The sequence below is a fragment of the Stenella coeruleoalba genome (genome assembly GCF_951394435.1).
Source record: "Stenella coeruleoalba genome assembly, chromosome: 3".
NCBI lineage: Eukaryota > Metazoa > Chordata > Mammalia > Artiodactyla > Delphinidae > Stenella > Stenella coeruleoalba.
Genome location: NC_137148.1, coordinates 7,618,592 through 7,640,567, shown reverse-complemented (window position 1 = coordinate 7,640,567; position 21,976 = coordinate 7,618,592). Strand labels below are relative to the sequence as shown.

The 21,976-nt window shown below is 41.7% G+C and overlaps 1 protein-coding gene across 6 annotated transcripts in view; it reads left to right on the top strand.

Moving 5' to 3' along the window:
• SEMA5A (semaphorin 5A) overlaps positions 1-18,885 on the top strand; it is a 477,874-nt gene extending 458,989 nt beyond the window's left edge. For all 6 annotated transcript variants that reach the window (XM_079918531.1, XM_079918532.1, XM_079918535.1 and 3 more), the window contains 2 exons: positions 3,753-3,964; positions 11,353-18,885. In XM_079918531.1, the coding sequence (XP_079774657.1) occupies positions 3,753-3,964; positions 11,353-11,472 (332 nt within the window). In that variant the 3' untranslated portion in view covers positions 11,473-18,885. The remainder of the gene's footprint in view (positions 1-3,752; positions 3,965-11,352) is intronic.
• The last annotated feature ends 3,091 nt before the right edge of the window (positions 18,886-21,976 follow it).

Genomic DNA, 21,976 nt, shown 5'->3' with positions numbered 1-21,976 from the left:
CCAAAAGTCATATCCCAAGAGAGCCCTGTGCCTGAGAAGGGCAGTGTCTGGTGTCTGACTGGGTCAGTTCAGTGAGCCACTACTTGGGGATCCGGCTGCAAGATGAATGTTGGCTGGTTCACATAAAAAGAATTATAGCTGTAGTGTTTTTAGGTCAGCAGTCACTGTGTGCCAGACACCGTAGAGGTATCCTATTTCACCCTCACAAAGAGCATTCGCGTGGGTGCCACAGCCCACTGTTCTTTATGTAAAACCTTTGGAGGTAGAGCAGGGTTTGGAAGTCAGCATCCTTCAGATTACAGATGGGTAATACGGGTCCTATAAGGTATGACACGGCGAGGTCTGGGGGTCACACTCCGTAACCAACCTCTTTAATGACGTTGCCGTGAAATGTAGGTGAAGTGAAGCTGCCAATCACCCTGGTTCTGCAGCAAATGATCAGGTCAGGTCAGGCTTCGCTGCCAGGTGAGTGATGAAAAATCAGTTTTCAGAGAAATTTTTGTTTGGGGAATTGTAGGAAAGGGATAGCAGCCACGTCTTTTTATCTGTATTTTATAAATAGGGGTCATGAGGGTCAGAGAGATGAGGTTCACACAAACAGTCTGAGTGAAGCCAGCTTTGGATCTGGGCAAGGGGATCCCAGCGTGAGCTTTAAGCCCGGAGCACCACGGGAAAAGGGGCCCGGTGCAGAGTGTCCCAGAGGAGGGTATCTGGGGTAGGCAGCCACAGCAGCCCCGGCCAGGCGACACTCTTGGACAACACCCGGGGTCACCACTGGAGCAGAGCTTGTAGAGAGTGTTCCTGCCCTGAGGGAGGTCAAGGCAGAACCTGGGGGCAGCCAGCATGCCCTCCAGGCCTAACACAAGGTCAAAAACCACTTTCCTCGGCCAGCCTTCTCAGGGTTCAGATACGGGAGTCCTGCCAAGGCCTTGAGCACCCGGGAGGACAGGGTGCCGAAGGCTCGCTTGCATCCTAAAAGGCAGCTTCTGCGTGTCTGAACCAGCTGTTCCAAAGGCTGCACCAGATCAAGCCTTGAGGTGCTATTGATTCAATCACAGACACTTTAATTACTCTATAATATTCAGAACCAATCGTTTAGATCTTAGGCTGCTGACATTGACACAGCAGAGTAGGTGGGTAAGAGGTCCGATGGGGCTAATTGTGGGGCTGAGAGGTAAACACAATCACCTAGCAAGGATGTTTGGGGATGCTTTTTTCAGTCTGTTGAGAAGAATCAAACTTTGCACAGAAAATCAGCCAGTTGAATCGCTGGGTAGTTGGTTTCTCTTCTAGCTTTACTGACCAAAATCAACAGGAAAAAGCATTGTATTCAAAGCAAAGAGCCATGCTAAGCAGATTCAAGAGATTTAATAGGCTTGATTTTTCACTTATGCAGAAAAAATGTAGGCCTATGGAAATGTTCCGACTTAGCTATTTTTAGTTGCATGAGATACAAAGACTGTATAATCATCATAAAGATGTCAGCTGGCCCCAGCCTTCCCCAGGCACCTTCAGGAATGATTCATTTGACTAATAACAAAGTACCTGCATAGGGAGAGAGCCATACATCTTCTATATATTATTTTATCAGTGCAGCAGAAGTACTTTTATCCATATGCTGCATTGACCCTGGGGGGTCCAAACGGCTAAAGTATCGAGAGATGACAACAGGTATGAAATCACTCTTGCTTATCTTGAGGGCAACTTCAGGGTTAGAGTAGAAGCTTCTAGCGTTGCTGGTAGAATGGCCCCTGGATGCTTTATCCAGCTGTCCCAGGTTCAGCCCTAGAGTCTTCAGACAAAATCAGGAACAGCCAAAGATTTAGCGATTCCTTTCACTTTGTTAAACCAGTGAGAGGATAATCAAGAGGTGAAAAATTGAGGTGGATGTCAGGGAGTGGGTGATATCTGTGGAATATTCTAGTAACGTCCTCCTGGATTATCCAGCTCCAGGTGCTGAAGACACCTGAGGCGCGTGTTAGGAGTCACCTGTTTGGAGTCTCAGCGTGGGTGGAGTACGTTGGTTCCGGTTCACAGAGAACAGAGGACGAGGCTGCCTCTCCGCGCGGTGTTCATCCACCTCCTGGAGCGAATCTGCCTTCCAGGGCCCAGGGCCCCGAAAAACAGTGTCCAGGAACAGCAAAGGGGCACAGCTTAAAGGGAGAAGCTTAGAGGGTTTAGGGACGGATGAAGGATGTTCCACCTGTGCTGTGGATCCCAGGTGAGGCGAGGACAGCTCAGAGAGTCCTCGGGAGGGTCCCAGGTGTTTAAGGAGAAAACATCCCAGAACCTGGGTGTAGTAGACAAACTCACGGGTCTTCTCTCCCCGAGAGCCCTGGGAACCTCCCCACATGGCCCAGCAGTCTCACCCGGCATCCACAGGGGTGCCCAGCAGGCATCTTCAGTGGTCCCATTTGGGTGCAGGGAGAGCAAGGGTGTCACTCAGGCCTCTGGTGGTGCATGAAGGGGACACCTTGGAATAAAAGCCAGATCCCCAGGATGTGCAGTGGAGACATAGGGCCAAGAACCCTTAGGCAACTGGTTAGCTATACGGTGCCAACACAGCATAGAAAAATTGAGGTCTTGTTTTGTTTTACCTGATTTTCAGTAATCTCAGCTTCATGGTCATGGCTCAGATGTTGTCTTTATTCCCTGAAAGCCTTAAAATTTTGATTGTAAGGTGTTTTACCAACACACAATGAATATCTTTTTTTCTTTTGTTGCTCTTTGTCAGAGATTAAGCAGTTCTTGGTTAAGCTACCTTGATGTCACTCAAACGAATCCTGTCTTAGAGACATGAGTCCATGTCAGCTTGTTTATTCAACATCGTGTATTTATAACTCAAAGAAAATTACTTAAAGATGCTATTAGATAGAAAAAACACTTTAAAAAAAGAGGGTCATTTCATGACCATTAATAGATCATATTCCTTTGACACAAATCCTTTGTTTCTTTGGAGTAAGCCATTTTCTTTAAAAGGTCTCCAAAATACAATGTGAGTGAAAAAATGGTACCCAGGATAATGTTTACCACACGCACACATAGCATGCAAGTGCACAGAGTGTCTCTGGAAGAGCACAGGAGAAGGTGGTGACAGTGGTTTCCTCTCAGAAAGAAAAAAAGATTTATTCTTGTATATCCTTTTGCACTTTTATTTTCATGCAATCAAATGTTATACAATATGTGTATCTTCATATTCCAAAAAACGTAATGGAAAACATAAGAACGATATAATCAGAACACATTTTTAAATAAAATGAAATGATAAAGGAGGGGGAAATAGTCGGGCTTGCAGGTGAGCAGTGATTGGAAGTACTAGATACATCCTTGCTTTGTTCCCAGGACACAGCCAGGCTGCAAGCAGGGACTCAGCCTGTTCAGGAAAACGGAAAACATGTTCCCTAGAAACCCCCCAGACCACAGATCATGCTGCACTTGAAACAGAAGAACGGTCTCTTACAAGCCTTTAAAGAAAAAAGTGTCTCTGCTAGCGTATTTGGTGATCTTTAAAAGATCACCATATTATACGGTGGTTATAATCCATAAGAGCGTTGACTTAAACTACACTGAGCTCGCTGCAGAGAAGTGTCTTGGCGGCCACGACATTCCAAAGGAAGGCCCTATGATTTTCTGAGTTTTAGAAGGAGTGTGGAGCTTTCCATGGCGTCCTTCTCTTTTCCTCTGAGCCCACTGAGCTGGGGAGGAGTGCGTCCTTTTCCAGGGTGGCCTCACTTTTGACGTTGTCTTCCCAGAGTTCAACTTGTTCCACATGATCGCCGTGGGGCTCAGCAGCTCCATCCTGGGCTGCCTTCTTACGCTGCTTGTCTACACCTACTGCCAGCGGTACCAGCAGCAGTCCCACGATGCCACCGTCATCCACCCCGTTGCGCCTGTCCCTCTCAACACCAGCATAACTAACCACATCAACAAACTGGACAAGTATGACTCGGTGGAGGCCATCAAGGTAAGGGGTCAGCAGCCTCCGCTGCAGCCAGGTGTGCAGAGAAGGCAGGTGGACCCTGACGGCAAAGCTCAGTGGTGGTGGCATAGGTGACAGGGTGGGGGACAAGGTAAGTGGCTCCTCTTATTTTTTTTATTTTTATTTTATATTGAAGCATAGCTGATTAACAACATTGTGTTAGTTTCAGGTGCACAGCAAAGTGATTCAGTTATACATATACATGTATCTATTCTTCAAATTCTTTGGATGACCTGCCTTATTTATTTGTTTTTAACATCTTTATTGGGGTATAATTGTATATATGTATACATATATCCCCATATCTCCTCCCTCTTGCATCTCCCTCCCACCCTCCCTATTTCCCCCCTCTAGGCAGTCACAAAGCACCGAGCTGATCTCCCTGTGCTATGCGGCTGCTTCCCACTAGCTATCTATTTTACCTTTGGTAGTGTATATATGTCCATGCCACTCTCTCACTTTGTCACAGCTTACCCTTCCCCCTCCCCATGTCCTCAAGTCCATTATCTACATCTGCGTCTTTATTCGTGTCCTACCGCTAGGTTCTTCAGAACCTTTTTTTTTTTTTTAGATTCCATATATATGTTAGCATATGGTATTTGTTTTTCTCTTTGTGACTTACTTCACTCTGTATGACAGTCTCTAGGTCCATCCACCTCAAAACAAATAACTCAGTTTTGTTTCTTTTTATGGTTGAGTAATATTCCATTGTATATATGTGCCACATCTTCTTTATCCATTCTTCTGTTGATGGACACGTAGGTTGCTTCCATGTCCTGGCTATTGTATATAGAGCTGCAATGAACATTGTGGTACATGACTCTTTTTTTTTTTTTGCGGTACACAGGCCTCTCATTGTTGTGGCCTCTCCCTCTGTGGAGCACAGGCTCCAGACGCACAGGCTCAGCGGCCATGGCTCACGGGCCCAGCCGCTCCGCGGCATATGGGATCTTCCCGGACTAGGGCACGAACCCATGTCCCCTGCATCGGCAGGCGGACTCTCAACCACTGCGCTACCAGGGAAGCCCCCTACATGACTCTTTTTGAATTATGGTTTTCTCAGGGTATATGCCCAGTACTGGGGTTGCTGAGTCGCATGGTATTTCTATTTTTAGTCTTTTAAGGACCCTCCGTACTGTTCTCCATAGTGGCTGCATCAATTTACATTCCCACCAACAGTGCAAGAGGGTTCCCTTTTCTTCATACCCTCTCCAGCATTTATTGTTTGTAGATTTTTTGATGATGGCCATTCTGACTCGTGTGAGGTGATACCTCAATGTAGCTTTGATTTGCATTTCTCTAATGTTTAGTGATGTTGAGCATCCTATCATGCGTTTGTTGGCAATCTGTATATCTTCTTTGGAGAAATGTTTATTTAGGTCTTCTGCCCATTTGGGGGTTGTTGTTTGTTTTTTTGATATTGAGCTGCATGAGCTGCTTGCATATTTTGGAGATTAATCCTTTGCCAGTTGCTTCATTTGCAAATATTTTCTCCCATTCTGAGGGTTGTCTTTTCATCTTGTTTATGTTTTCCTTTGCTGTGTAAAAGCTTTTACGTTTCATTAGGTCCCATTTGTTTATTTTTATTTCCATTTCTCTAGGAGGTGGATCAAAAAGGATCTTGCTGTGATTTATGTCATAGAGTGTCCTGCCTATGTTTTCCCCCTAAGAGTTTTATAGTGTCTGGCCTTACATTTAGGTCTTTAATCCATTTTGAGTTTATTTTTGTGTATGGTGTTAGGGAGTGTTCTAATTTCATTCTTTTTTTTTTTTAACATCTTTATTGGGGTATAATTGCTTTACAATGGTGTGTTAGTTTCTGCTTTATAACAAAGTGAATCAGTCATAATTTCATTCTTTTACATGTAGCTGCCCAGTTTTCCCAGCATCACTTATTGAAGAGGCTGTCTTTTCTCCATTGTATATTCTTGCTACCTTCATCAAGATAAGGTGACCATATGTGCGTGGGTTTATCTCTGGGCTTTCTATCCTGTTCCATTGATCTATATTTCTGATTTTGTGCCAGTACCATACTGTCTTGATTACTGTAACTTTGTAGTATAGTCTGAAGTAAGGGAGTCTGTTTCCTCCAGCTCCGTTTTTCTTTCTCAAGATTGCTTTAACTGTTTGGGGTCTTTTGTGTTTCCATACAAATTGTGATATATTTTGTTCTAGTTTTGTGAAAAATGCCATTGGTAGTTTGAAAGGGATTATATTGAATCTGTAGATTGCTTTGGGTAGTATAGTCATTTTCACAATGTTGATTCTTCCAATCCAAAAACATGGTATAACTTTCCATCTGTTTGTATCATCTTTAATTTTCTTTCATCAGTGTCTTATAGGCCTTGTTCTTGTATCCATTCAGCCAGTCTATGTCTTTTGGTTGGAGCATTTAATCCATTTACATTTAAGGTAGTTATCAATATGTATGTTCCTATTACCATTTTCTTAATTGTTTTGGGTTTGTTTTTGTAGGTCTTTTCCTTCTCTTGTGTTTCCTGCCTAGAGAAGTTCCTTTAGCATTTGTTGTAAAGCTGGCTTGGTGGTGCTGAATTCTCTTAGCTTTTGCTTGTCTGTAAAGATTTTAATTTCTCTGTTGAATCTGAATGAGATCCTTGCTGGGTAGAGTAATCTTGGTTGTAGGTTTTTCCCTTTCATCACTTTAAATATGTCCTGCCTTTCCCTTCTGGCTTGCAGAGTTTCTGCTGAAAGGTCAGCTGTTAACCTTATGGGGATTCCCTTGTATATTACTTGTTACTTTTCCCTTGCTGCTTTTTAATATTTTTTCTTTGTATTTAATTTTGATATTTTGATTGGTATGTGTCTTGGTGTGTTTCTACTTGGATTTAGCCTGTATGGGACTCTCTGTGCTTCCTGGACTTGATTGACTATTTCCTTTCTCATATTAGGGAACTATAATCTCTTCAAATATTTTCTCAGTCCCTTTTTTTTTTCCCTTCTTCTTCTGGGACCCCTATAATTCAAATGTTGGTGCATTTAATGTTTTCCCAGAGGTCTCTGAGACTGTCCTCAATTCTTTTCATTCTTTTTTCTTTATTCTGCTCTGTGGTAGTTATTTACACTAGTTTATCTTCCAGGTCACTTATCTGTTCTTCTGCCTCAGTTATTCTGCTATTGATTCCTTCTAGAGAATTTTTAATTTCATTTATTGTGCTGTTCATTATTGTTTGTTTGCTTTTTAGTTCTTCTAGGTCCTTGTTAAATGTTTCTTCTATTTTCTCCATTTTATTTCCAAGATTTTGGATCATCTTTACTATCATTACTCTGAATTCTTTTTCAGGTAGACTGCCTATTTCCTCTTCATTTGTTAGGTCTGGTGGGTTTTTACCTTGCTCCTTCATCTGCTGTGTGTTTCTCTGTCTTCTCATTTTACTTAACCTACTGTGTTTGGGGTCTCCTTTTCTCAGGCTGCAGGTTCATATTTCAAATTGTTTTTCGTGTGTGCTCCCAGTGGGTGAGGTTGGTTCAGTGGCTTGTGTAGGCTTCCTGATCAAGGGGACTGGTGCCTGTGTTCTGGTGGATGAGGCTGGATCTTTTCTTTCTGGTGGGCAGGACCGCATCCGGTGGTGTGTTTTGGGGTGTCTGTGAACTTATTATGACTTTAGGTAGCTCCTCTGCTAGTGGTTGGTGTTGTGTTCCTGGCTTGGTAATTGTTTGGCATAAGGTGTCCAGCACTATAGCTTGCTGGTCGTTGAGTGGAGCTGGGTCTTAACGTTGAGATGAAGATCTCTGGGAGAGCTTTCACCGATTGATATTACGTGGGGCCAGGAGGTCTCTGGTGGTCTAGTGTCCTGAAATTGGCTCTGCCACCTCCGAGGCTCAGGCCTGACACCCGGCCGGAGCACCAGGACCCTGTCAGCCACATGGCAGACATCTCAACAGCTACAAAGGGAGCAAGCAAGCATTTTCTGACATGCCTTTTAAGCTTCGCTGTTCCTGTGAAAAGGTGGCTTCTCATATTGGGAAGTAGGTTAAAAATGGGACATGGAAGTGGCAACAAATAAAATGCTGGAAACTATCGAGTGATTGGTCACCATCCAGATCTGCCTCCACTGTGCCTCAGCACCCAAAGAGCAGTCCCACCAAAGAGAAGAGCTCCGTGCTGAGGACCTGCACATGCTGAGCAGTGAAATGTGGACGGGGTTTGGTCAATCAGATATACATGTCCATGTACAGGTCCATTATAGGAATCCCCAGGATGGCATCCTGAGAACAACTGTTACATTATTATAAAGACTATCTTCTAATAACTTTGAAGCATAATGAAGTTTCTTCAATTCTGTGTAATGTTGATGCTGGTGCAGTTGGTGGGGGGAGGTGATGCATTGTGTTAAATTTCCTGAGTGGGTGATTAATAACCCAGTGTTTCACCCAGAAATTTAGAGTGAATGACCAGTCTCCTTCTTGTTCTAAGGAAGAAAAGGTGGAAAAGGGATGAGCCTGACAGATCTAGGTTTATGAGTCACTTACCAGCCAGGTAGACTTCTCCCAAGTATTCATACTAACTGAGCCTCCATTTTTTTTCTTGGTGAATTGGAGATAATGAGAATAAAGTGAGGTAAATTATACACAATGCCTTGAACACTGCCTGGCAAAATAAAAGTGGTTTTTATTTGAGGCATTTTGCATCCTGGTTCAGAGTACAAGTTACTTACTTCTTTGAACCTCAGTTTCTCCATCTTTAAAATGGGTTCACACTATGTACTCCTGTATCATTGTTGTGAGGTTTAAATGGACTAAGGTACATGAAACCCAGCATCCAGCAAATAGTGGCTGTTGTTCTTACTGTGTCTACACAAGAGGTCAGGAATGTGGCTGGAAAGACATCACAGGCTCTTGTTACTGCACCCAACCTCCCCTACCACCCACATGAATGCAGGGAGTTCTCATGAGCTAAGTTACTTTCATTTTTTTTCTTGTTTTTTTTTTCTCTTTCGTTCTTCCATTGCAGTATAGTTGATTTACAATACTGTGCTCATTTCTGGTGTACAGCAAAGTGATTCAGTTATACATACATATTCTTTTCTGACTCTTTTTCATTATAGGTTATTACAAGATACTGAATCTAGTTCCCTGTGCTATACAGTAAATCCTTGCTTTTTATTTTATATATAATGGTGTGTATCTATTAATCCCATACTCCTCATTTATCCCTCCCCCACCTTTCCTCTTTGGTAACTGTAAGTTTGTTTTCTATGTCTGTGAGTCTATTTCTGTTTTGTAAATAAGTTCATTTGTATTGTTTCTTAGATTCCAGATATAAGTGATATCATATGATATTTGTCTTTGTCTGACTTACTTCACTCAGTATGATAATCTCTAGGTCCATCCATGTTGCTGCAAATGGCAATATTTCATTAAGTTACCTAAATTTTGATATTCCTGTTAAGTTGGTGGTTCCCCTTAATATTCTTAGGGAGTATTTGATGCCCTCTCTCTGCTATGATGGTTTCCTTTGAAATTCAGTTTCCTTCCCATGTGGGAGTACGGAATATCTTCAGCCCTTACAACTGCCACTGGTTGGAAGGTCTCGTGTGCTGGGAGCTGCAGTGTTCACACTTGCCCTCCCCACCCCCGCCATGAGGCACCCACATGCACAGAGACGGAGCCAATTCACTTCTACTCATGGGTCTTACTTACAGCAGGATCCAGAGTCCATCAGCACCTTATACTGATCAGATAACAGAGCCAGGAAGTGAAGTACCAGGAATTAATAACACGCCCCACGCACCCTCTCAGAACCAAGACTCTTCAAGAAGAAACCTCCAGGACCCAAGAATGTGGCCCCTCTCAACGTGATCCCATCCCATCAGCTTATCTGTGGTGACTACTGCTTCAAGCATCAGAAGATAATTTAGCTGGTCTTCTGTTCTCACTGAAGACCCAGTAGGCACTTCATCAGAAACCTTGCTGCTCTGAAGGCAAAGTACTGCTGCCTAGTCTCTAATGAATCTTTCTAGAACTGTCTTCTGACTCCTTGCCCAGACGAGTCCTGGGCATTTGGACGTGCCTACGACCTCACATCTTTATTTTGGTCCTCTTAAAAGTTACCCTCTTTCTCGGACAGTTCAGCTTTTTAAAAGTACGGGTAACTTTCATGACTGTTAATGAGGAAGAGCATCTGTGTCAGAAATGGCCACGGTAGTCACCTTCCAACAAGTGTAGAAAATGAAGAGAAACTAAGAATCCCGTGCATTTATTTAAATATTTTCCTTCAAAATCTCTTACCAACGACAATCCAAAAGCTGCTTAAACACCTATCCAGTTATAAGTGGTAATATTCAAAGCGTTTATGAATTTGAAATCACTAGAGTTTTAGGTTTCTGGGAGATTTTGATTTAGGTTTTCTAACACTTGGAAACTTCCTGACTAAAGTTCAAAAGTAGACTTTCTGAGTAAAGCTCAGAAGCAGTCTGGTCTAAAAGCCTACCAGCCTCATTCTAGTTACCAGGCAAGTCCTCAGCAAATGATGTGAGGAAGCAAGTGAGAAGTGAGAAAACACATCTTAAAATAATGGAGCCTTAGGAGAGAGCTCGAATTCCACATACAGTGGGCTCTTGAACAATACTGAACTGTGCGGGTCTACTTATATGCAGATTTTTTCAATACAGTAAGTCCCCTACATACGAACGAGTTCTGTTCTGAGAGTGCTTCGTAAGTCCAGTTTGTTCGAAAGTCCAACAATGTTAGCCTAGGTACCCAAGTAACACAATCGGCTATATAGTACTGTACTATAATAGGTTTATAATACTTTTCACACAAATAATACATAAAAAACAAACAAACACAAAAAGTAAAGAAAATACTTGAATCTTACAGTATAGTACCTTGAAAAGTACAGTAGTACAGTACAACAGCTGGCATCCAGGGGCTGGCATCGGGTGAACAGGCAAGAAATAAAGATGTACCACTGTACTCTATACAGTACTGTACAGTAAAGTACACAAAAGCACAACCACTTGTAGAGGATGCACACATGTGACAATGTACGCCAGACACGTGAACTAACTTATGTGATTGGACATGGGAATGCGTGTTTGCATCTTTGAAAGTTTGCGACTTGAAGGTTCGTATGTAGGAACTTACTGTATTAAATACTACAGTACTACACGATCAGAGGTTGGTTGTATCCAGGATGCAGCACTGAGGGTACAGGGGAACCTCAGATATGGAGGAACCACGGATCTGGAGGGAAGACTGTAAGTTATACTCTGGTTTTCCACTTCGAGGAGGGTCAGTGCCCCTAACACTCACATTGTTCAAGGGTCAACTGTAATTGTCTCCTAACTATATTCTCTTTCTGAAATACTACTTACTGAATATTCCTAAATCTTCTATTTCATTTTTTACAGGCATTTAACAAAAACAACTTGATCTTAGAGGAAAGAAACAAATACTTCAACCCACATCTCACTGGGAAGACCTATTCTAATGCCTACTTTACAGATCTCAATAACTATGATGAGTACTAAGAGTTCTTCTATTTTTGGCTTCCTGTAACTGCCCCAGTTCCTCAAGGCCTGTGCTCCATGACTGCCCATGTCTCCAAGACTTCAGAGATGGAGTTTGGGTACATCTCAAGTGCATTTCAAGCCACTAGTGTCCCATTGCTGCCAAAAAGACACATTCTTAAAAGCAACAAAAATCTAATCATGAAAATCTGGTCTACAATTCTTGATCATTGTTTAATGAGCCATGGTGTGCAGGGTTTTTTTTATTGTGTTCAGTCCATTTTTCTAACAAGTCAGTTGTTTTCTTGAGCTTTTTCATAACTGTACCACCCACAATGGAAGGGGTCTTTAGAAATGTGAACATCTTCTTGACCTTGAGCATAAATCTTCATGATGTTTTAATTCAAGAAATTAGGCACTTTATATGAGAGCCTCCCCACCTCCGCACGGTTTATAGTATTGATAAAATGAAGAATCTGAATGTGGCCATACAGTGACTCACCATGGATCTCCATCTTCTCAATCTGAATGATACTGTGTGTGTTTGGACTTGGAATGCTTCTTGCCTGAGGTCACCCAGGGATTCAACCTGGCTTATATCTGCAAAGGTGATGGTATGAGGTGTGAGATGCTCTACCCTTGGTCTTGCTGCCATTACTGTATTGTCCCTGGGGTAGGTGAGTGTAAAGAGCAGAGGTACAGACACGATGAAGGGGGAACGTGTCCTACATGCTGTCGTGAAGCTCGCCTTATTCTGACTTGTGGATTTCATGGCATTTCAGGGAGCTCCTTGTCGCGCATCGGCCTGGTAGCCCACCTGTCTGGTCCACAGTAACATCCTAAAGAACCACTCTGTAAAATAACCACTTGTTTAGCATTTGGATAACAGACTCTACACCTCCCCTCTCTCTGCAAAGAAAAATCTTGAACATTCATGATACTGATGAAGAAAGTATTGAAAGGACTGAAATATAATTGAAGACAACTTTTTTTTTATTTTCCTTGTTACAGAAAGTATTGAAAAACATGACATTTAATGAAAAGCAACTTTTTTATTTTCCGTCTCCCTGATAGAACTAATGTATGGCCATCAGCCCCTACCAAGAGCATTAATGATGTGTAAAGCTGGCTTTCTGCAGCTTGTTGCTGTACATATTGAAGTGCTCCCCAAGTACCAAGCTGTCATTTGCTTCCTCTAGTTCAGGTGAGGAGATGTTCAGCTCTGGTGCCTCTTGTTTTTGATCTCACTGCTGCTTTGCCATCCATCCACTCCCACTTCTCCCTGCATGGGGGCAGCAGCATTTCAAGAAGTACCTTGAGAGGTCAGGGTGTTGGCAAGTAAGGATTTTAATGGTTCCATGGTTCTGAGCTTCGATCATTCGTAAGCATTTCAGGGTGTTATGATACTATCCAGAGGGGTCCCCAGGAGAAAAAAAAAACAAAAAACAGGGTAGATTACTCGCAAAAAACTGATGCATAACATATGGCAGTTGGTTGAATAATTATTGAAAGTAAGAACAAGATTGAAATGATTCATTTTATGCCTCTGGGTGTCATGATAAAGGCCTGGGTGGACATAAAGACATGTTCTTATTGATAAATGAAACTTCAGATCTGGGAAAACTTACAGTGTGGGCATTGAGGGACACAGACTTTTAGCCTACACAGGTTGGTTAGGTTTTCACCCTATCCAATTTAAAGATTTGAAAAAATCCTATGTTTAGTAATGAATGTTGATGAGTTCAAAATATTCTTATATGCCCAAATTTTCAGAAACGGCTCTGCTAAAATTAAAGTCTAAATTGCATTTGGGCTCTGGGAGGTCTGATAGATTTCAAATGAATGATTTTCCGGGTCTTTCCAGTGGGAAGTTCATGCTACATCTCCCGTATTCCTTGTATGCTGTCTGAGATTGCTCTGTTTCTACGCAAAGTCCACACTTAGGAAGTGAAATTTAGCCAGATAGTTTTCTAATTTTCCTTGGGTTGGATTTTCATTGGATGCTTCAACCCGTCTCATCACTTTCCTATAAGAAAAATGTCCTCATTTGTGTAGCATATTTTAGCCGGTTTTTTAATTCCTCCCCCGCAATATTTTCAAGGCTTAAAAGTTCATTCTCTTTCCCCTAGGAAAGAGGATACTGATATTTCAAAGAAGTATCACTGGACTTGATGGGAAATGCTTCCCAAATGACATCAAAGTTGGTCTTTAATCAATCTTGTGCAATGACTAGGGAAACCACCCTTCCCTACAACGGAATTTTCATGTTGTTGATTACATAAATCTTTACAATTATCACTGCAAAGAAATTCACTCATTTTTGTTCCCTGACACTCTATTCAAAAGAAAATTGTTCTCCTCTCCCTCTCGTCCTCTTTCCCTCCCTCCATCCCGCCTTCTTACTTAACAGGATATCAGTTTGTTTAGTTTTAGCTATAATCCAAGTATTTTAAGAATCTATGGAATAACTTTTGTTTTCCCATCAGTGTAGAGCTGTTGCTTATGTGTTTATGCTTCCCCTCCGTAGCCCTCATCAAGCCGCCATGTGATGGGCTTTCACATTGGTACCTACCACTTCTGCTGGAACCTTCATAAAGCACCTCTTCCTTAGGTTGGGATGGCTGGGATTCCTGCCAACATTTGTCACCTTTTAAATTACTGTGTGATTTCTTCATTCTCTTTATCTTTTCCCTGCCTCCCTTCTTTCCTTCCTTCCTTCCTTCCTTCCTTCCTTTCGTTCTGGTTCAAGCGGTACAGATAGAGACTAATATTTTTAAATTGCATCTCTCTGAGCCTAACATCAAATGACATTAATCACAGTTTAATTTCTAGGGTTATTTCTGGGTACAATTGAAGTTTGGCTGGTTTTCATTAGGAAACTGGCTTTAATCTCACATTTAAGTTCTTTGGAAGTGATTCCCCGTGCTCAGTGCTTTCTCTAGACTAGATTAGTCACTGTTAATATCAACCCTGCAGTGCCACAGAATCCCTGCTCGCTGCATAGGGGGTGACCTTCCCCAAATAGCTCTGAAGATGATGGCTTTGATGACACTGAGGGCTTTGTCACCCTGAATGAGATGGACTCCTGTGAATTCTGAGGTGCTCTGGGGGGCACAGGATCAGCCTCTGTTGCGTGAAGACCCAGCATCCCCAGACTTGGGTGTTTCCTTACCCAGTTGTCTGACTCGCTTTAGGCATGTTTCTGTGCTGCTGTCCCTGGACGCTTATGGGAGGTTCTGAACTTCCCTTCTCCTTCAGAGACATTTCACTAAGCCTATAGATTCTGACTAGAATCAGCATTAATACCGGGAAAAAAGAGGGTTCCCTGTGTGTGTCAAGGGTGGGCAGAGATTTTAAAGGAACTGAGAGGAATAAAGGGCGAGTGGACGTGAGGGCCCCCTGCCGTGAAGAAGCCTCTGTCCCCAGGAGGGTTCAGCCCATGGGAACGGCATGAGACACGGGTCTGGCCCCATTGACTCACCAGTGATGCAAAGAGAAAGGAAGCGAATGTGGGAGAAGGTGACCTTGAAAAGAAGGGGACCTGGTCCCTCCCAGCCGAGTGTCCTGGACAGTCCCAGGTGGGGACCCACGATCCGCTTGCGCAGTCCTGTGGGCTGATCCCTGGATCTTGCGGGATCAACTGCCCAGAGTGCAGGCGAAGGTGCCTCTATTTCCTTATTTATTTGCAAAAGGGTGAAATTAATGAGAATCAAAGCCTGTGTGGTGAGAGTTCCCACTGGAGACTTTGAGAGAGTTCGTGAGTCAGATGCCTTTCAAGTTATGGACAAAGTCTCAGCAGGGGAATCCCAGGGGCTACCTGAAGGGATGCTGTTTGTGTAACCACAGATCAAAGGAGATTTTATTAAAAAATATATCAGGTCTGCGTTCAGCTAGTCATTTTGTGTAAACACGTCCTTAATGCACATTGGAGATGCAGCCTCCTTAGTGTCTGAATTTACAAATATCCCAGTGCCCCTTTATGAGATTTCCCTAACTTTTAGAATCAATCATGTCCATTACCCCAACACTGTCAAACCAATTTCAGCATTGACTTAGCCCTGCGGGCATCAACTTTCCTTAGCCCCAGGGTGTCTTTTATATTTCAGTGGAGTTTTCTTATGTGTGGCATTTTGGGGTAACTATATTTAATTCTATCTTTCTGTTTCAGAAAGTGACTCTGGAACATCTATCCAGAGGCAACAGGTAGGGTAGCAGTAGTGGATGCCAAGCACTGAGTCTGCTCTCCATGTGGCAGGGCTGTGCTTAAATCTCACAGCTCCAATAATCCTTGTCCGTGAAGGCAGGGAATTAAAACACTAACCTTAAATCTACTCATATACAAACTCTCTGCTCTTATTTTTTAAGATGATGCAAATTGGAGTACCCAGATCTCATTGGCCATGCCCAGCACATGTATTCCTTCTACTGTTTCTATCATTTCATGGTAATTTATGTTGGCTTGGTGATTCATGTTGACATGACATTACCAAAATTGATTACCTCTGATTACCTATCCTTAACTATTATCAGACACTAGAAAGCCATTCTGATCAATGGGTGTGAAGTGGGAGAACATTCATCTTGGCCTGAGAAATGTACAAAAGGGAATGCCAAATATTTCAAGTGTATTACCATGTAGGATAAAATATTTGGAGACCAGTGGCCGTTGTGGAATTTATTTCTGCTGTTCTCTCCTATTGAAGTCATTAATATTAGTTGATTTAAAGATGTTTTGTAACTCTATAAATACAGAACCAATGCATTCTGGTTATCCATTTTGATAACCTGATAAAACACAAGAAAATATATTGCTTTCATCCTTGCTTATTTTCTCTTTTGGAAATTGAAAAGTAATGAACAAGACGTAAAGTTGGACCATTGGCAGGGATTTTTAAAATGACTATTCCATAATCTTCTTTATGGTTTTATGTTAAAGATGTGTTATAGATATTTTTGTAGCAGATGGATCAAAGTGGGATTTTTTTAATGATCATATGTTGCATCATCAAAAATTTGGTACATGTTTCAGAAGCGTTAAGAATGGCGACCTGTTCTCTTTTGAAAATGTAAGTTCACATTGCAAAGGGTCTAAGAGCATCATCAAAACCAAAATCAGAGCCTGACATGAATGTACTGTTCCTAGTGAAAGGTGTCTCATATAGTATTTTCAAAAGACCATATTAGTTTTGCCATAGAAAAGAAAAAAAGCTATCAAGCTTGTTTCCCATGATTCAGTACCAATTTTCATTCAGGCAAACATGTTTTACTTTGTTGCCATGATGACAGTAACTAGAGAAATATACTTTAAGACCAGAAGGGAGAAAAATTGAGATAGAAAACCACTCTATGGTATTTCTTAAACTAACGTGTTGGATGGGCAATAGAATTCATTCCACTCCTTGCATATCAGTCAGAAATCTGAGGCCAGCAGTTCAAACACGATCCTGTACTTTCTCAGATTTTTGGCAACTTAATGCCAAAAATGGCCCAAATATTATAGTTCAAAATGATCCCCATTTTAGATAAATACAAGCTGGAGAGCAAAATCTGGATTTCAGAAAATCCAAACTATCCTCCTCACATGTCACTAAGAAAGAGCCTGATTAGTAAGTGCAGATGGTTTAATTTCCTATTAAAAGTTGCCAGTGCCTTGTTTAAGATAATGATTTATCATTTCATCTGGATATTATTGGTTGAAAGCAGAGGACTGATTGGCTATACTTTGAAAAAAATCATTCTTATATGCCTCTTTGAACTCAGGAATAGAAAATGAACAAGAAGCACATCATCGTCAGATATGATTTCCACCCGCACTGCGGCTATGATGCCAGAATGGGTGCCACGATGTGTTCAGAATTTAGGTGAACCCAGCCTTCCAGAAACTGACATCACTTTAATTTTACATTTTCCAAAAAACACCTTAACATTCGTTCTGTAGTAGGAATGTCAATAGGATGCCTATAGAAGTTAGAGGGTTTTGTTACTGTCTGTCTTCAGGCAAGTCTGTAGATACAGGAAAATCAGACATAGGCTGGTGATGACTGGCACAGATATGGTGAGTGGAATGAGAACCACCTAGAATATGGCCTGCTGTTTGTTTGAACTCAATGTCAAACTTGCTTCATAAGTTCACAAAGTTTTCATTCTTAGTCTGGGTTAAGAAAGTTAACAGTGTTTTCTCTGCTAAATTTGATTCCTTTTCCCCTGTACCATGACTGTTGGCCAAAATCAGACTTGAACTTCTGCACTTTGGGAGAAAGCACACTATGAACCTTCAACACAAGCACCTACATCCACCACCAAAATTCTACACTGTCTGCAAGGGAAGTGCACAAACTCAGTCCAATGTAAGATTCTTCAAAAGTGTGTAACTAAATTTGTGTGTTATGCCACTTGATGTGACTTTTGAAGATGTTATGAAATGTTAAATGCCTCATTCTGTGTTAATTTGCTGTTGCTGTTTTGTGATACAAAATAAACTTATTTGGGATTATTTCTTTTTTTTTTTCATGGAACCTTTTCCCGAAGCCACCTTGACCCCTTGGTAAACTTACAGAAAGTTACTGATCTTGAAATTAATTTTTAAAAGACCATATATATTAATCATAATGGAGCTTTCTTAGAATGAGGTAGCACTGTCTCCCGTTTATTGGAATGAGAAAAACAGAGCTTTGGTTGCCCTGTTGGAATGCTTGTGGATTTCTGGGTATTCCCCCTCAGGACCAATGGGGGATGGGAGTTTTTCAGCCCTTACATTTGACTTTCAAGGTTTCACTGGAAACCTTGTTGTTAAAAATGTGTAATACCGATTTCCAGTGGTCTTCATTTTTTTCTGTTTATCAATTCACTGGTCTTAAATGCTCACTTGAGAGCTGTCCAGGTCTATATCTACAAAAGTTGTTTAATGACACCTGGTAGATATATTGTTTTCAAAATCAGTTTAAGACACCATCTGAGGCAGTGCAGGCAGGGCGCCCATTGCCCGCTGCCCTGGATCAATGTCATAAGTTCAGGGAAGGGGCGGGCAGGTGTCTCCCAACCAGTCAGCAGAAACCAACTCTCACGGGCTCCCAGCCTCAACTCAGAGGAAAACAGGCATATTTTTGAACTGGTATCCCCAAAGTGAAAGTGTCCCGCTCACTCCCTGCTCTTGGCGAGTTGCCAGGTTCTATAACCCAAACCTCTGCATCTTTTATGAATAATAAATTCATGAAGGATGATCCCGAGTATTGCCAACAGTCCCCCAAGCTTCCTTCCGTACCAGCCCCCTCTTCATCTCTATCTGCCAACATTTGGGGGACAAAATAAGAGAATCCTGATTATGTACAGTAAAAATTGTATTATATTTTTTGTACGTAAGCTTTATGTAAATAGTTTATCTCATTCCATTGTAAGTTAGCACTGAAATAAATTCCACCATTTAGGAAACAATTTAGTGGCATTTTTCTTTGTGTAGCCTCAGTGGCCCCTGTGTCCCCAGATGTGCTGAGCGCGATCACTACTTGAAGGAGAGCGTTTCATTGTACTGAGACTGCAGACGACCTCTGGGGAGAACCCCATAACACGCTCCTGTGTGATCAGATGCCACAGCCTCTTGTGTGGAGGCCAAGACAAGACCAGCCAGCTTTGTGATGATTCTATGACGCCGTGGACAACTTTTACAAGTATTTCCATGGACAATAAGAAGTGTGTGCCAAGGAAAATCGATCAGGTTTTTCATTTACAAGGAGTTGATAACCTGTTCTGTTGATGATCGGTTTACTGTTATATTAAGCTCGCTTTCTCTACAGCACACCATATTCCATTCTTCCTTGCATAAAACAAGGTTTTTCTACAATGAACTGCTGACTATTAGCATGAACACAGCTAGAAGATGCCTGAAAGACGTATTTCAGTATTCATGATCCCATGAAATCTCCTGCTCTCTCTCCATATGTATATATATATGTGTATATATATATATATACACACACACATATATATGTCTAATATCTACTCACATTCATGTAAATATAAACATACATGTGTATAATTGCACATATATATAATTTCCAGTTAGCACAAAGCTGAAAGGCCCATTTAATATGGATACAAACATTAACATAATAAAATAAAGCTATACAAAAATATAAACTAGCGAAACATGTGATAATGATTAAACTACTTTTAACCCCAACTAATGAAATATTAATTTATAAAATCTGTCTTTACCCAGATGATCCAGGCTGACTACACATTAAAAGACTTCTCTGCTTTTGGAAGGTTGGATGTCCTTCAGCGCTAAAAGGGCAGAAGAATAATTTCCTACAGCTTTTTGGGGAGGTCTGTTTTTCCTGACAATCCAGGAGATTATTAGTTCTGGCTGCATATTAGGATTATCTGGGGACTTTGAAAAATATATATATCACCCAGACCCCATCTCAGACCAAATCAGTTTGGATTCTGAGTATCTGTATTAGATGAAATATTAAAATCTTAAAGCATTCCATGAAGAACCTACATTTGACTGTTAGTTTAGAAAGTGAGTGGAATAAATGCGGTCCCACAATTCTCTTCCTTGTGATTTTTTTTCTGAATCTTTGTATTTACAGTGATGGACTCTAATGTTTAGACATTCTCACCCAATGCTCACGTATCCATCTCCTCTTTTTAGAATCTACTTCATTCACTCTTAACAAATACAATTGAAATGTCATTTAAAATACCTTTCTGGACATATTTGAAATATACAATGTAAATTTCCATTTAAAGTTCCTCCATGAGCCCAGCTTGTGAAGAATAGTAGGGATGATTGAATGTATTGACTGCACAACCGTAGGGCATTAATGTAAGAAGAAATGTTCCTTAAAATAGTATCTGAAACTATGTTTATTTTCTGGAATTACACTTGTTTATACTTGGTTTACTTCTTTAAAGGAGTTTGTTTATAAAATCAAACAGAAAGTGATGTCTGAAATGGCCTTTCTCTCATTAATCGGCTTGACATACATTTTCCTCTGGAGTATAGGAAGCTCTCACCCCACCCCTGCGATCACAATCAGAACCAGATCTGAAAACAACAGGAACACATTTGATAAACATTTGATAGTTCTGGGCAGTTCAGAGCTCCTTAGACCAGTTACTAAAAGCGTAACAGAGGAAACAAAGTCAAAAAGTAATAACCCTTTGTGAAATGATCCCTCATGGAGTACACAGGAAGTGCAAAAGTTCATCTCTAGTTTCAAAAGCCATTTTTAAAATTTTGAAAATGAGTCTTACCATAAAGCACAGAGAAAACTTTGCTGAACTATAACCCAAACCTCTGCATCTTTTATGAATAATAAATTCATATTATTTTTCAAATTCATATGATCCAAATGAATTCAAATCAAATTCATATGATTTTTCAATCTTACTGCATGTGCGCTCCACAATATTTGTCAAGTATTTGCCGTGGCCTTTGCCAGAGGGTGAATTTTTCGTCACAGTGGTGGTTTTGAAAGCAGCTCTGTTGCCCCTTTCCTGTTTGCCCATTTCTCTTCCCCTCTAACCTTAAAAGAACCTAATTATAAGAGTGAGATCACTAAGCAACTGAAACTAACTCTTGACTTACGATCTCCTGAATGCTCACCATGTCTTGTCTAACCTGTTGATACTTTTCCTAGATAAAAAGAAGTAAGATTAGCTCTCTACCCCCAGTAGGCCCCGCTAAGCAGTCCTGCAGGCAGATCACTTGGGCAGGATAACGTCTGAAGAAAGAGTCAGCCGGTCTGCACGCAGTGGAGATGCAGAACCCAACATCCTGCCTCAATGATTCACTGGGATTCTCCCCCCACCCCACCCCATTTTCCCCTTTAAAAACCAACCTGGCTGAGCGGAATCTTCGTAGTTCGTCTCTGGACACAAGTCCACCAACTTCCCAGCGCCTTTCCTTTCTACTGATTAAAGCACCTTTCCTTTCTGCTGACACTTGCCTCTCAAATTATTGGCCAAACCTGGGTTTGATTACAGTTTCATGGGCCACCTTTCCTTAGAAAGCTGGGAGCAGTGAAGACAGCCACACTCAAGTGCTGTGCAGAGGTCTGTCCACAGGTCTCTTCCTCTTCAGTTTCTTCCATCTTCCTCTCTCTCACCTCAGCACTGCTGTCACCTCCTTGTTCCTGCTACTAGATGCCTGAGACACGCGCCCCCTGGTGGCCAGGCATCGCCCTTCCCTGAGAGAAGCATGGTTGGGGGAAGCAACATGGCGCCAGGACATTCCCATCCGGAGGACAGATGGGCAGCCAGGACTAGACAGCCATCCAGTGGGAGGATTCAAGTGCACACACTCGCAGATCAGCACGGAGGCTGGAAAGTCCCCATTCTGAATCTAGGAGATGCTCCTGTTTGCTGAAGAGACAAGGGAACACACACTCATCACACTCGTACACAGGACAGCGGCAGGGGCTCCATTCTGAACTGGGAGAAACATTTTCCATGGGCTTCAAGTCATTCTAACCTAACTCTTTGTGACACATGCATTTTGTAGGACATATTCAGGATAGAT